At 39.5% G+C, this 16,551-nt stretch overlaps 1 protein-coding gene across 2 annotated transcripts in view; it reads left to right on the plus strand.

Moving 5' to 3' along the window:
* Positions 1–279: 279 nt before the first annotated feature.
* The window catches only part of Rspo3 (R-spondin 3), an 84,739-nt gene continuing 68,467 nt past the window's right edge, over positions 280–16,551 (plus strand). Inside the window, 1 exon segment of one of the 2 annotated variants that reach the window (NM_001100990.1) lies at positions 280–472. In NM_001100990.1, coding sequence (NP_001094460.1) covers positions 376–472 — 97 coding nt within the window. In that variant the 5' untranslated portion in view covers positions 280–375. 2 annotated transcript variants of the gene reach the window in all.

Raw genomic sequence — 16,551 nt, forward strand, 5'->3', positions numbered from 1 at the left:
ACAGCCTCTAAGCCCCAGGGGCCACTGCTCGCCTGGATCCCGCCCGTGGCCGCCGCCGCTGTGCAACCGAGGCTAACCTGCGGCCAGCCAGGAGGCTCCTGCAACCTTCGCTCGTGGCGATGACAGCCACCCCAGAGCAGCCGGCTGTGTTCAGACAATTTGAGAATGCAATTGTTGGTTTCCCTGTCCACCCGTCCCGCTTCGCTTGCCATCACAGCATGCCTGTTGGATCTCAGTGAAGAAGTCCGGCTGCTCTGGTTTTCCAGCTCTCCATATAGACTCGCCTAACACCTACATACAGATTTTTAAGAACATTAAATATAACTAACAGTGAAAGAAAAAGGAGAAAGAGAAGGGTAACATTACTGGGTTACTATGCACTTGCGACTGATTTCTTGGTTTTTTATCATTTTGAACTTTATGGAATACATCGGCAGCCAAAACGCCACCCGAGGAAGGCGGCAGCGAAGAAGTAAGTGCGGGGTTTTCTTTTTTCTTTTCTTTTCTTTTCTTTTCTTTTCTCTTTTTTCTTTCTTTTTTTTTGGGGGGGAAGGGGGTAGTTGTTTATTTTCGTAGTTGTTTTGGTTTTGGTTTGTGTTGTGCCTTTGCTCCCTTCCACCACATTCACCTGTCAGGTTGTTTTGCCTGCCAGGAGTCACCCGCCAGAGGAAACAGTCTTTCCGACCTACACCCTATGCCTCCCATAGGAGATAGCAGTTCAGGCACCGGCTCTCCTACCCCAGCATACAACAAGCCAGTGCCGAACTCCGCGCACCCGGGGCTAGTCTGGCTCCCGCCCCCTTGTAATTCAAGATCTGGAAATCTTCGTTTCTTTCTTAGATTCACTCTAGGGATTTGTGCTTTTCCTTTGAGGCTCCGACGGAGGCCTAAAGCCCCGGGCGGCTGGGTCACCCTGCCTTCGGGTTGCTTGATTCTGGCGCAACGCGACATAGGATCACCCCTAGTTCCCGCCTGGCTCAGGGGAACCTTGGCTGAGCCCCCCAGGCTGCTTTATGGTAGTCAAGTCAAGCATCCTGGGGCGGGCCCGAGGGACAGCGAGCAAGCGCCGGGTGCTGCCGCTTCCCACCACGCGCACAGTAGAGTGGCACTGAGGCGCCAGCGCTTCCAGGACTGTCTGAGGAGTTGCCCCATGTCCCATGCTCCACGGTCGGAAGGCAGCCGGACTCTAGAGGCTCAGAACTTCAGTCACTTTCATGCCTTGCCTGTCACCACGTGAATGCTCTGGCCACCTCAGACTCTCTCAAGCGGGTCCCCCTGAGACAGACGCATACTGAGAGTGGGGTTCCCCCCTTGAGCTCATCTCCCTTCTGCTCTTCAGTCATGGGAGCGTCTTATGTCCCGGCTGTGTGAAACTGTGCCTTTGCTGGAATTAAACGGTTCCCTCAGGGCAGCCTCCACCTAAGTTGGTCTGAGGCAAGCCGGCATCTTTCAGAGATCCTAACACAGATGCGAGGGTGATTTCTCTATTTGTTCCCGGGTGGCCCGGCACCGCTGTTGTCAGTGTCTGCAAAGGGAGTACTTTTCGCAGAGCTATGGGCGATCCTGGCTCTACAGAGGGCTCTAGGGCCCCAGGGGTAGCTACTAAGGGAAACTAACAGAAAACACCCAGTAAAGCTTTTGCTTTGGTAGCTTGGACCTGGGCGGCTGGTCAGCCCACGACCTTGTCTGGTCCCCAGATGAGATCTCTTTCCAAAGTGTCCAACCCGCAAAACCGGTCAGGAATGCTGGCAGCTCTCAGGACACACAGCACTTGTGTGGGGTGGAAATTTAGCAATCTCCTCTCACCACTGTTTGTCTCTGTCCTGGTCCTGGACGTGAGGGTCCCCTGAAAGCTCCCTTTGTACCGCTAGTCTAAGCCAGACAAAGTTTGATTCACCTGAAAATTGCCTTTAAAAATCGTGGCTGGGCGAGAACGCCAGAGGCTTAGAGTTGGCCCCATTGCCTTTAAGGATCGCGTCTCAGCGCAGGAGGGCCTAAACTAAACATGTCAGGGCATCCGATTTATTATTCTTGGCCTCTGAGTGGTTTGTATTCTTTGCAACCCTCCCACCCACTCTATCGCTCAGGCCCTGCTGCTGAGGCATACTGAAGTGGCAGCCTGAGGGCCCAGAGGTCCGCATAGCCACTCTCTCAGGCAAGCTAGGTCCGCTGGGCACCGAGTTTCGGAGGTCAATGGGGAAAACAAAGCCAGGAGGAACATAGCTGTTTGCCCGTATCGCTCATGCCAGTGTACTTATCCCAGACCACTCCATCCTGTCCCCACCTTCGACCCTCGACCTCGGAGTCACACACTTGCCGGGATGAGGCAGGGTCTGTGTCTCAGTGTCACTGGTACCTGAGTTTCTGGGAGTTGGGAGGCTCTGTTTCTGAAGGAAATAAAAGAAAGCAAAGATAGTTTGCTGTGTATTAGTTTCCATTTCCACACTCCTAAAGACGAGAGCGGGGGAAACTCAGGGTGCGCACATCTGGGTTGGAACTAGGGCGATGATGTGTGAAGTCTAAAAGAGACTGCTTTTCTCTCTTCCTGTATCATCTCAAAACCAAGTCAGAGGCGCCCTCTGGTTGTGTTGCGGGGTTAAGAGAGAAAAATAAGTGGAATCGAGCTGAAATTCCAGTGATTCTATGGGAGAGGGTCTGGAAAAGAGGTCCCTCCCGCAGCTCTCCTAGTGCGGCTGCTCTTAAAGTCTGCCTTTGCGGCTTGGTTGCTTCTGCAATCCTGGGAGAGGGGCGACCCCTTGCGTCCTCCGTGCAGACAGAAAAAAGATTTGGCAGGCGCAGCTCTTTGCACTAAGACCAGAAGGTAGATCCTTGTTAAATGTCCAGAAACTGGAAATTAACGCAGCCGGTTTATAAAATCACCTGGACCGCGATTTTTAAAATATCTGAATAAAAACCTCCTTTATAGGACTTGGGATTATTTTATAATGAATAAGGCAGTAGTCAAATTATTTTAAAACTGGCCAGACATTCCTTTTTTTCCACTATAAGGCAACTTAGGAGAGCAATTAAGCGTATCGCTTTTGCCCGGTAGTAAATAGTTTCATTTTCTTAAACGTTTAGAAATATTACTAATGAGAGAGGCAGAAAATTAAGGGTAAAAATAAAAGATTTCTGAAGTCTTTTTGTTTTTTAAAGTGGTCTCTTAAGTGTCTTAGTACCTAAGGTTCTTGCTAGCAATGATTATAATTTATATTGTTAAACATGTTCAGGTATATAGAGTTATGCGAATATTCTTATTTTTCTCTACAATAATCAATATTCTATTGATCTCCACATACCAATGATTCTAATTATTAGAAGCTACCATTTTCTCTAGAAGAATATGCAATGCTTTCCAACCGAAGTCTCACACCTATATAAATGTCTGTATAATTATGGTGCGTAACCAACAAAATTGTACTGATTTTGATTGATATACGGCGGCTAGAGATGACAAAATAAGTTATTCAGGATAAAATGTAAAGCCCCTACTCAAAGAAGTCATCATTCAGAAGATTTTTGCCAGCAATCTCTAGCTGTGGGCACTGGACAGTGAGTTACAAAACCTACCTTCCATCTTTGATCTCATTTCCAGCTCAGCCTTTGAAGTGCGGTAAAGTCCACCCTTGACTTTTGTGTTAGTAGCATTTAAACATCATCTTTATCATAATCCTTTCCCTATGCATCCCCTTTTCACCTGGATTATTTATGTGGGGGTAGAAACTGTCACTTGAAGTGTAGAAGCTGGTACTGCAGAATCTCCCTTCTGGACAGAAGGGGTCTAAGAAACAGGACCCTACTAGCTGGCCAGACAGCCAGTCAATGGAACTTTTCTCCTTACATAAACCTCCCTGCCCTTTATATATTTATACTATGTGCTGACCTGCTATAGAGAAGCTATCAGGTCAGGCTAGTGAAATAATTAACTTGATGATCTCAAGACTATGATTTTCCAGATATGTTTAGAGACTGGGCTGTTTTGCTTAACTAGGAATCTTTATAAGTGTTGTTGCTATAATGCTGACTAATGTCAAATAATTAATTACACACCAAATAGGACTAGAGTGTTTTTCTCTCGTATCTCATTATTTGATTATCCAGAAGCCTCAGTAGGATGATACTGCCCCAGAGGCCATAGCCTCTCTGCAAGAGGATATCAGGTACAATGTTCTTTAATTGTGGGCAACTATTAATTTCATCTTAGTTTTTCAGATTTAGAAGTTCATTATATGCCCCATAATGAAAATACAGCTACTACAATCTACAGAGAAAGAGGAAAAGAATCAAGAGTACAACAAAAATATTTATTCTGATAATATACTTATTGGAATTGATTATTCCTTATGTTGACATAGTATAAGGTTCTGATGTGCTCTTGGTGGTTTTATTGCTGATCTTGGTTAGCAAGTTAACAGATAAAATAAAAACACTATGAAGTTGAAATATTAATTTAATGTTTTATTTGGAGATTGGGAACAAAGTCGTTTTACCTTTCTTACCTGCATTTGTCACCTGTATGCTTCGGTTTTGAGAAAAATAGTTCGAGACAGATATGACCAAGATCTGCTGGAGAACATGCACTCTGTAGCATATCACATGATATGAATGCAAATCAAAGATAAATGCAATTTCCTAGGAAATAGTGGCAACACAAAAAGAAAAACGAAGTGCATTTCCCTTTCTAGCTCTAAAGCATCAGCAATTTGTTTCCCAAAATTCTTTGTTGTTATTCCATTTTACTTTCTGCTCCAGCAGAAAGATTTTACTGAGTGGCTTAAAAATTAGTGACTTGAAATATTGTCATCTTAACTCAACTCATTCTAAGAATTGGTAGAAGAATAAGTGAAAAGAATTTCTCACAGTCATTTCAACATTCCTTTGAGCCTGCAACAGGGACGTATTTCAAATTGTACATAGATGGGCCATTTCTCCAAGGAAAGGGTTCCCTGGCTTTTAATGTTCTACAAATTAGGTCTCCAGAAAGCAATGAACTGAAATTACAACATGCAATAAAATTTGATTTTAAGTTGTTACAGTAAAACCCTTGCTACATTACTTCAAAACCACTTTCATAGACATTTGATCCTTTCAGATTATTTGAATCTGTGTAGGTATCTCCAAATTGCTACTAAATGTCTAAAAATATTTTTAGTTAAATATCTAATCCTTTAAATATGTGTAGTGTTTTTCATCCTTCATAGCAAAGCATTTCAGAACCTTACATAAATATTTAATACCAAAACATTTCTCTGAAATTACGTAAACTTTCAAAAATACTATTACACAGACTCTAATTTTCTATTTTTTCCTCTTTATCATTCTTTAAACACTCAAGTTGGTATTTCCCTGATCTCTTCCTCTTCCTCACTATTGACTCATATACCTATTCCTACTCACCACAAAGGTCATTCCAAATTCACAGTGAATTCACGAAATGCCAGCACAGTGCATATTGTGTTTCATGAAATGTAAGAATCAACCTTCGTTGCCATTAGAAAACTATCATTAAGTTTTGAGAATATAGCAAGAGTTAGTCATGATAGTGTATAGCAATTTTATTTGACTTGATAATGTCAAAGCTTTCCTCTTATAAGATATTGTTCAGTAGTGTTATTTACAAAACAATAATTTGAAATATATGGATTCATAAGATAAGTAGATTTTTGTCTTGCTTTTGATTTTGTTGGAAAACATAGATGGCTTTCTTTGTTATGTTTTTAAACACTTACAATGAGTAGATCACCTTAAAAATTACCATCTATTGAGCCCTCTAGTAGATTTGCAGAGCTTTGCAATTAAGCCTTAATAAAAATACATGAATATAAATATGAATATGAGGGGAAATGCTGGAGATGTTTTGTTTGTTTACTGTACCCAATCATACGTTTTATTTCAGAAGCATTACTAGCATTCTGATTAAACTGTTCATAAATCAATACTAAAAACAATGGAATTATATATAGCCCATTATTCAAAGGTTAGAGTTTGTCAAGAACACTATAGTTTGTAAAGAATGACTGGGTGTCCCAATGGTAAGAACTCCCATTTTTCCAGCTGAAAATTTTTAACAACGTGACACTTAAATAAAAATCATCACTTACGCGAGGAGTGCTCATTTACAAAGCATCCAGTTGTGGTGCCTCTTACTCGCTAAGACCATCTCCGCCTTAACTATGAGGTCAGCAAGAGATGTTGCCACCAATTGTTTACACTAAAATTTGGAAATTCTTTAAAAGAAATTTAGTGGTACCAAAACCTTCCCACTCAATTATATAGATGAATAGTTGTAACCTTATGTTTTATGCAAAATATAGCCTACCTGTTCAAAGCACTGTCTTATATGGTGTTACAAATGGCATTTTATGATTGATAAAGTGCAAATTTCATGTTTGTGATAGAGACTGAACCCTGAAAGGGAGAATCACCAGTGAGCATTAGGAAGAGTGGAGTGAGAGCTAAAGACTTTGATTTACAATCCAGCATAGTCACAAGTGTTTAGATGACCTAAGCAAGTCCCTTTACCTAAAAAATGCTAGACAGTATTTTCCATGACAAAAATAAGAGGGTTAATTATTTTTTAAGTCATTAGATCTATATCATTCAATAGTCTTAACAACTATTAATCTTTTTGTGTGGAAAAAAAGTCATGAGCAGAGAGTTAAATATTCCTTCTAAATGTACTCATCTTAACTGAGTTTATCAGGTAAGGGATATGAAAGCAAACAAATTCATTCCTTTGTAATAGGTAAATTTATCCCAAAAGACCTATTACAGAGATTGACTGCGTGACTTTGTAAAGTGGAGAATGGGTTACATTGTGACATTCTGTATCTTTCTCATATTGCAGTGTCTGAAAACCACAGCCAAGGCTTAAATCAGCAAAGTCAGGCAGGCTCATCTTGTCCCAAGCCTTAGTATCCTTGGAGCTGGCTCAGAGTGGCAAGCAGAGGAATGTTCTGTTTCCCTGTCCTGACAAGTGCTTAGAGATGGCCTGTGAGATAAGGAAAAGTAACTTTGTTGATTTACTTCTAAAGACAAAAGGCCTACATTATGACATGGGATGATGGGGCCAGATAATGCAGTAGATGACTCCATTTGATGAAATAAAGAGTGCTGGGCCCTTAATTTGGTAGGAAGAAGCAAGACCATATTTGGTATCAATTTAGAAGCCTAAGGATTCAGATGTCTGTCAATAGGAAAATGACACAAAGACAGACAAGAATGAGACAAGTAGGTTTGGTAAGAAACTGACTTTGCTTTTGAACTATCTTTACTGGGGAGCTAAGAGGACACTTAGGACTTGAGCTCTAATTTCAGAATGTATCAAGGGTTGAAGTCAAGGACAGCAGTGTCACTCATAAAAAAAGATGGCTGGGCACATGAGATTAAAAACATGGGTGCCTTCCTTTACTTATCAAAAGCGTTTGTTTCGCTGGCCTCAAGACTGCTTCCTGCAGTGTCAATGAGCTTACATTAAATCTCATTCTAAATGCTCTAATGTATTATTTCCAACTGCGCTTTCTCGTTTATAGTACTTTCTGTTATGTAAGAGAATGGTGGCTGCTGTCATGAATGATAGTTCCAAACTGTCAAATCCTGCAGCTGAAGATAAGGAAGGCTTGGAACCTTTAATACCTATTAACGTGCTGCTTTGCCACAGATCATAAGGAGACTTGAAAGATTTTATAGTAATGGAAGATATATTCGTATAAGGTACTGACTGGCTTGTGACCTACTGGACCTAGCATCCCACAGTAGCATTACCACTTTCAGTCGATTTCTCAATGAGCATGTGCTCCTTTCAGGATGGGATAAAATCTGAAGGCGTCTAGTTACTCATCTCCACTGAGCAGCATCCCCAGTGCATTATTTGACCAGCTATCGTAACAGTCAGGTTTGTGGTTTCTCACTGGCTCCTTCTATTAATTCTGAGGCTTCATAGGTAAAGGAGTATATTTTCCCAGTGTTTTAATGACTTGGCAGAAGTATGAGTTGGATTTAGCCTACCTTTGAACTAAAATTAATGTGTAGTAATGTAGGCTACATAATCACTCCCCAAAATTGTTTCTAGAAATATGCTCATGAGCATAGTTGTAACTACATCTGGGTAGAAAGTGCATTCCTGAAAGTGACTGGTGAAACAGCCCTCTTACTACACATAACACAATCTATTACCACACGATGTACAGTATGAGAATCCATCTCCCTGGCATGTATTCAATCAAGTAAGAAAAGGATGACTGCTTCTCATTACTACAAAGGAACCTTACAACCGGAGAGCATAATCACCTTGACAAAGGCTGCCATGCACACAGAGCAAGTGTCCTTTCAGCAGGGAAGTGGTAAAATAATATGTCCAAGTATGTTATATGCCTCATAACCAAGTACAGCTTCACAAGAGTCAAGGCTGCAGTCTATATATTTTCTATAGTACACAATTGCATTTGTCTATTACAGTGCATATTCTGGTAACAATAAATAAATTCCTTACATATCTTCTCACCTCTCAGTAGAAACCCGTTCCTTGAATATGTTCACAAAAATGGCCTCATTTAGCTGTCACACCCACTCTAAATGGAGTGTAGAGCTTCGTTTTATCCATTGCTTATCAATTATTATTTACTCTGTTACTCTGAATTATTATTTACTCAGTTCCTAGTCTACAGTTCAGCTTTAACTTCAAAGCCAGGACTTCAGAGAGTCGCCCTCTTTCCACTCTAGAGGCACTGGCCACACAAGGCATTGTTTTCAATCCCACTTTAGACTTTCGTCATCTCCCACTCAGTACTTCCCTTTGTCCTCTTCCTCCTAACCTTCCCCATAGACAGTTTCTAAACAAAGTCGCTGAACTTTATTTTTATCACAAGCAGTAAAATTGCACCATTTATTTGATGTACTCTAAAATCCTTCTCCTCAAGTATGTCTTTACATGTCCAAGACAAGATTTACTTAGTCATGGAGAGGTGGGCAAAGCTGTAATTCTGGAATTAAATGTCAAAAGCCTTGTAGATAATTTACAGTCACAATTGGCATTTCCCTGGCTAGTTTCTTTTGTTATTCAGAAAGCTATCTTTATGATGTTTCATAAAATCTGTTGTTTATATTACTTTAACCATGAACATTAGTAATTACCTCCAGCCTGAATTTTTGCTTTATGGGCTTTGATACAAGAATCCTGATGCTGGGTTCATACTAGAATCACCTGGAGATCTTTAGAAATAAAAACAAGACAAAATGATGTCATCTCTGGAGATACGCCCCAGATAATCTTATTTTTAAACCTAGTCCGGTGACTCCAAAACACAGCTGAGAGTGACATATTGTCGGACCCTTAATTCAAGAATAGCCTTTACAGCTCGGCAACTGTTGAAAACTATGCCAGCTTTATGAGGGTTTGACAGACAAAATCAACCTGTGGGGAGCATGATAGAGGCTAAGGTATGTACCACCTGAACAGCAGAGAGCATCCCTGTGCACGGTGTTATTTCTCAATAGGGAATTGATAAACTCAAGACACTGAGTGTGGAAAGCAGGGCTATCTGAGAGAGAATCAATCACTTCATTCTAAAAAAGAGCAAAGTGCCTGCAGGAAGGCCTGATAGTGACCTTACCAGATGCTGTCTCCCTGCAACAATGCCTTTGGGAGAAGATGATTGCACTGCTGTGGTAGGGGAGACAGTGAACAGAGCAACTGTGGAGGCAAAGCAGGGTAGAAGCCACACTCAAACTTTTCTCTGAAGCTACTTAATAATAAACAACTGCTGGCTTTTTGGTTTTATTGTTTGGGTTTGGTTTGGTTTGATTTGGTTTGATTTTTATGTCTTACCCCTCCTTGATGTCAGGAAAATCTTAATGCGGAGGCAACTGCCTAACAGGAGGTACACATTCCTTTCTTTTATGGTCTCTGACTAGCTTGGATGGACTACTGGTGATCACTAACACTGCTATAAATAGCATGGGTTACACTCTATCCAATGGATGAAGTTTTATGGAAGATCATTAATTCGCAGATGCCTTTATTTTACTCATCTTCTGCTCTTCTCTAAGCTGTTGTCTTCGTTAAGTCTTGTTTATTATTCTTTTCTAGTCCATGCAGAAATTTTGAACCTTGCCATAAATTAGGGAAAGCTCCATGTAAAAACGAGGTGGAAGTCTGGGCTTCCTGTCAGATTTCATTGTGCTTGTTAAAGGGGGCTCTTTGGGAAATTTTGGGTTGCAATGAGTCACTAGGCCAAATCCCAATAACCACAATTGCCAGAAGTAATTAGACTGAAGAAAGCCAGGCTTCTTGGAGGAGGGTCATCATAACATGCTTGAGACATTGCTGCACGGTCAGACCTAGTTACTTGTCCCTAAGGATTGGGAGCAATCCTAAGCTTCAGAAAGCAGGAAACCCACAGAAAACAATACTTTTCCACCAACTTTCTTCTCAATAGGTTATTCACCCTAAGCACACACAAAATGAAAATTTGTCACTAGCACTGCTGGCGGCACTGTGTGTCACAGTCCCCATGAACCACCTGTATGTCTGCTGAGAGTCAAAACCCACACAGAGAACTGCTGTAACCATCTCAAGTCTGCACCTCCCTTCCTACAATGATTAAAAAGAGCCCCAGGAATTAAGTTTTTGTGAAAGAATTATCTGTGGGAAGAAGAAAGGAAAGAGTTAAAAAGAGAAATCCTCATAAGCGTTCTTACGTCAATTTAGACATAATATTAGTGAAAGGACAATTATCGATAAGAAAAAGGTAACCCATTACTGCAGGACGGGAGTGCTGAGATCTGCACTTAGAAGCAAGGGCTAAGGGCAGATCTAGGATTCCTTGTACCAAAAAAAAACCCTGTTGGAAACCTAGTATCCAAGCCAGTAAATACACATGATCAAGAAAGAAGTGAGGCTGTCTTTCAAAAGTTTCAGTATAAGAAACAACAAGATTGTTAAATCTTTCCATTCAAGAAGCACAGATGGATCTGTGCTCAATAATTCAGAGGAAAGTTGCCTTTGAAACCACTGCCATTGCCTGGAAAACTCAAGTAGCTATCGCCTGATATGATGGAACTTTAATTGAACAAAACCTCAAAGCTTCCAGAACTCATTGTCCTTAAATTTTCAAATTCCTTCCTAATTTAAAATGACGTTTCTGTGTATCCCTTTACTACTTTGATCTCAGGCTACTACTAGATCTTTGTTTAAACATACGGAAGCAAATGATAACTTTTTAAATACACAGTCGAATTAATTTGTTGATCAGATTTATTTTTTAATTTTATTTTTTCAACTGGCAATCTCCAGGTATCTTGGCAGATGCATTCTGTCGTTGTATATAATACATACATGTCCTCATACTGAGGTACAGTGAACCGCTTGTCATTGTGTCCAATATAGGAGAACCATAGCCTTTGGTTTGCATTGGACAGTAATCTGGGAATAGAAACATACAGTCTTGCTTCCCCAGTTGAGCTACAAAGGTGTTTTTTAATGATTCCCACTACCCCAGCCATCTTCAGCATGCAGAGACAGACACACTGAGAACCATTTGTCAATGACTTGGATATTCTTTTCGTGATCTAAAGGAAATGTCTCTAATTCTGAAGATCCTTATGAAATAGTTCTTAGCCAAATAACTTGATTTATAGCTTACTGGGGGAGAAGTGATCCAGCTCAAGAGAAGCATGTTGCTTTTATGCTGGTATTTATCTCCGTGGACGGTAGTCCTCTCCCAGCATATAAAGCCTGCATACTGATTCCACGTAGCAACTGCCATTAGAAGCACTGCTCAGAATAAGTTTGAAAGTTTGATGTTTCAACATATTTCTACACGTTTCTTTCTTCATGGGCAATTTATTGAGTCTCCAAAACCTATGTGTTTTCCCTTCTTTAAACCTGGAACCAATGGTCATTATTACAAGAGCAATAAACTAAAGTGGTTCTTCAAATGTCTTACTTGACTTGCTTTTTATAACTGAAGTACCTTCTATTAATATAAACTCTTCATATTCTATCAGGAAGCTCCCTAAAATTCAGAGTTGCTTAAAATTATATGACCAGAAATCCCCTTTCTCCCCCTCTACTAGCCCTCTCCTTCTGGAAGTTTGCCAGAGGTTTCTCACCATTCATCCTGACAACTGTTCTGTTGTAAATATTTAAAGAAATCCTTTCCATTAGAGATTAAACAAAGTATAAGTAATTGCCCTGCAATGATAGATCTTTATTAATGTTTGCAATAGCAGATCTTATTTCATCTGATGCATAGATGCTGACACCATCAGGAAGGACCAAAGGAAAAGGAGCCAAGACAGGAATTACAGTGTATTGTATGTAATCTGAACTGCAAAATGCTGGTTTTCCTTCCAAGGCTTGCACTTAAATAATGCACTTAGTGTAGAGAAAAATGAATTCATTAAAAGTTCAAAATACCAAAAATAAGTTACGAATGATTAAAATGACCAAAAAGATAGGGGAATTACAAATCTGTTTATTACTGAAACAGCCCCTTTGCAATTTCCCACGTGCTCATCAGACTTAAGCAACATGTGTGCGATCTGCTCTCACATAAGCTCTCATTTCTCTGTTATTGCTCAGGAGTTAGCCTTAAAGGAGATAAGGGCTGAGCTCTCCTGATTATAGACAGTATCTCTGTTAAAATACTGTCGCCCTCAGCTTTGAGGAGCAAGCTTCCTGTCCACACATATTTTCTTGTAATGAGTACACACTGGTTTCCCTCAGCATCAGGGGAATTGGTTGGAGTCCAGACTTCAGGTGCTCAGGTCTCTTACGAAATCAATACAATATAAACTCATACACATCCCCCAGCATGTTTAAATTATCTCTTAGTTACTCATATTACTTAGTACTTACAACTAGTTGCTATGCTGTATTTTTAGAGGAAAAATAACAAAGAAAAAGGGTAGGTAAGTTTAATACAGACACAAGCTTTTGAAAATTATTTTAAGGTCTCACTTGGCCATGTAGCGTCATGGGTGCAGAGAGATAAGCAGGCTAAGCATGACACAGCTAAGCAATTTAACCCTTTAAAGAATGTCACAGGCTGACCTTCAGATTATCAGTGATCTTATTTTGTGGGCTGGAAAATAAGCACACGCCTTAGAAAATATGTTTATCCTTCCTCTGACAATGATACTAAAATATAAAAATCTGTCTGTCTGAACAGAGCTTAATGGTTGACAATTCACAACCTAAGAGTTCTTGTTGGGTCTCTGTTTTTTTCTTTATAAATTAGATTTTAAGGACATTTGCATTAATATTTCTTATGAAAAAATTACAGAAATCAGATGTGTAGGTGCACACCTGTGATTGCAGAGCTCAGGAAACGACAGAAGGTATTGTTCTGTGAGTTCAAGATCAGCCTAACAACTGTCCCAACATCTACACTGAGTTTTTTTCTTCCTATGGTTCTGATGTCAAATGTATAGTATTTACTAAACTGGTTCAGATTTGAATCCTGGTTATGTAGCACGATTTGACAAAGAAAATGATAAATAGGCTCTATGGGATACAAATGGAAACCTCCTAAACTCCATTGTAAGAGACCTCAAAACCTGTGTTTTCTTGAGTTTTGACAATAGTGAGAGACGACTCAGAGGAAGAAGGCAAAGACATTTGATTTATAATTGGTAGCCAAAGTTTCACAACTCATTTAGACTCTGATTAGGCTGTAGCCACTATTAAATGGGTCTACTACTTCTTCATTTGCCTGAGAGTAGGCTACTGGCCTTAAGTCCTTTCAAGAGTGACAGCAAAGAGATCTTTTTCTCTTTGGAAGGATGAACATGCTCTAAGCATACAAATTTATCTATCAAAGCTTCATAGAAATGGAGTTAGGGCTTAAATCTAAAAGTATAAGTTTTTCTTCATATGTCTGAAGACTTTTTAAGACTATATTTTAAGAAGATAAGCCAAAACCAATCTTCTGGGCTTCTGGGGAAAAGTACAGGGCAAAAATAAAACTCTAGTTAAAGTAGCATACATTTCATTGAATAGCTATTTATTTAACATTTATCATGCTGTAGAGCTACGAAAGTGACTCAGACACACCAGAAAACTTTTCCTGTTGTATTCTGAACTTGTTAAAATATTGAGTTAAGCCACAATTGTGTGTGTGTGTGTGTGTGTGTGTGTGTGTGTGTGTGTGTGTGTGTAAAAGCAGAATGCTTACATCCCAATTCTAAGTGGTGGCATACTCATTTTTAGGTCTGTTTGAATAGAAATGTTATTATATTGGAAATGAGTGAGTCTAACTCATATCCAGATATTTATCTGGAGAGCAGCATTGTGGATATGAAGCACAAAGATGGGAGGAAGCAAAGCCTAAAACACTGGAATTTATTGGGCCTTTCAGCATTTTCTTGTCTTTAAATTTATGGCCAATGAATAGGCGTCGTCACTTAGTGTGACCTTTGTGACAATCACAGGAAGTATGCTATGCGTACTGTAAACGTAGTTGGCATTGTTAGGTAAAGCTCGTAATGAAGTGGCATAGTTTGGCTGAGCAAATTTCCATTTTGGGTGCACTGATTGATTTCAATAGCTGAACTTTCACACCCCTTCATTAACTGGAATTACTTTTTACCAAACAAACTGAAATATTTAATGTTTAAAAATCTTGCATTTTTGTTCAGCAATCCAAGGCATTTCTCGAACCTTTTATGGTCACCAACCAACCCTTGACCACAACATGGAATCTACAACCAAATTTACTTAAAACTCTAGCTTCGCAAATGCACATCAACACACTATTTGGATGTTTACTGTAAATCTGTTGGTGATTTTTCTAACACCAGTTTATAGCTTTAAAGAGTTTCCTTCCTAAAATATAAAGACATGAAACCAATTTGTTTGAGATCTTTTCTTATTGTAGTTTATAGTTAACTCATGGAGGATTATAGTAAAGAAACTTTTCACCTGTGTTATTTTGTGTTACTCCATGCAACAAATATATGAAACATAGACAACTGATAAGTAAAATCGAAGGAGCACATGAAAAGGATACAGACATTGAAGAGGCAAATTTTAACCTAACAGCCTTCACTGTGACACTCTGCTTCTCATAAAGCCTATTAAAGAGGATACTCCGGGGCAGGGGAGGTTAAAAAAGGACATCCTTCAGCAGTGGAGATGCGAATACCATTTTTACTTCATTAGACAAAAGTCAGTCTGAGACAAGGAATAAACCTGGATAATTGGCAGGGTTGTTGCTGGGAAGTAAAAAAACATTAAATGGTTTTATAGTAGAAGATCAATGAGATCAGAGCTGGGATTTCGAAACGGTTATTCTGGTTGCTAGTTGGCATCAGTAATATTGGTGAGAAAGCAAAGTTATAAGCTCTCTGCCTTACAGACAGACAATGTGGAGAAAAGTCTGACTGGAAATAGGGTTCAATAAGGCTCCACGATTTCTGACTTTAGGAACTACATGGTGGTGATTGTTGCTACAAACTTTGCAACTTTGTTTAATTTGTAGCCCTTTTCAAGAGAACTGCCTGTTCTTACACTGAAGATTTACTTCACATGTTCTCCATTTTCTTACTGAAGGGCATGCTCCCAAGGTCACAGTAGGCTACTTCCCTGTTCTATCATCTAGGACAAAGCACCATGTTAGAAAGCAAACTATTCTTACGAATTATCAAACTTCTCATCAAGTAGCCTGCCATCAAGGATGTTCTTATTCTATTCTTGGGGATGGAGGGCCTTGTAACTGTTTCTAGGCTGGTAGAGTATCAGGGCGATTGTCAGCAGCAGCTTATTTCACTGTGGTTTGCATGATATATACGTGTGTGTGTGTGTGTGTGTGTGTGTGTGTGTGTGTGTGTGTCATTACCTGAGTTGCTCAATATACTTTTAAAATAGGCGGCAGGTTTAGCCACAGTCATCTAACAAGATCCAGATATATCATTTCTACAGTATTTTAGTACAAACACAGTAAGCAGCAAAAAATATAGCATGAAGGGAGGAAATTTACTATTTCCCCCCAGTGCAAGTATGTAAGTTTTCCTACACTGCATAAATCCCCAAATATTTCCACTGAAATATCTAATATTTTCATAATTTCTTTGGGTTTGGCTTCAACAGCATGTAGGCTAAGGGAAATCTTTGTTACTTGTGAAATTTTTACTGCTTGAAAAGAAATTTACTGGCAGATCATTAAGGGCCCGTTCAATCAAATTCCCATCATGGGAAAAAAAGAACTATTTAGGCAAGACCATCATGTTAAAGGAGAAAGAAGAAATTGAGGCTCTATATAGGAAAAGTTTTAATAAATATTTCCATAAAATAATTATGTATATAATTCATATGAATAATTAATAAATATATGAACATTTATCCAATTAGGCATTTATGCTTCTATAAGTTAGGAGTTAACAAGTTATGCAGATCTTAGTGGTCTCATTTGAAAATTTATAGAGAAGAAGATTTATAAGAACCTATTAAATTCCACAATCACAGCATCCTCATGAATCTTCTTTCTGCATATGTACCTAGTCATTTTTTTTATTTTTCTTGGATAATTTATGCATTTACATTTCAAATAT

The sequence above is a fragment of the Rattus norvegicus genome, chromosome 1 (genome assembly GCF_036323735.1).
Source record: "Rattus norvegicus strain BN/NHsdMcwi chromosome 1, GRCr8, whole genome shotgun sequence".
In the NCBI taxonomy this organism is placed as follows: Eukaryota; Metazoa; Chordata; class Mammalia; order Rodentia; family Muridae; genus Rattus; species Rattus norvegicus.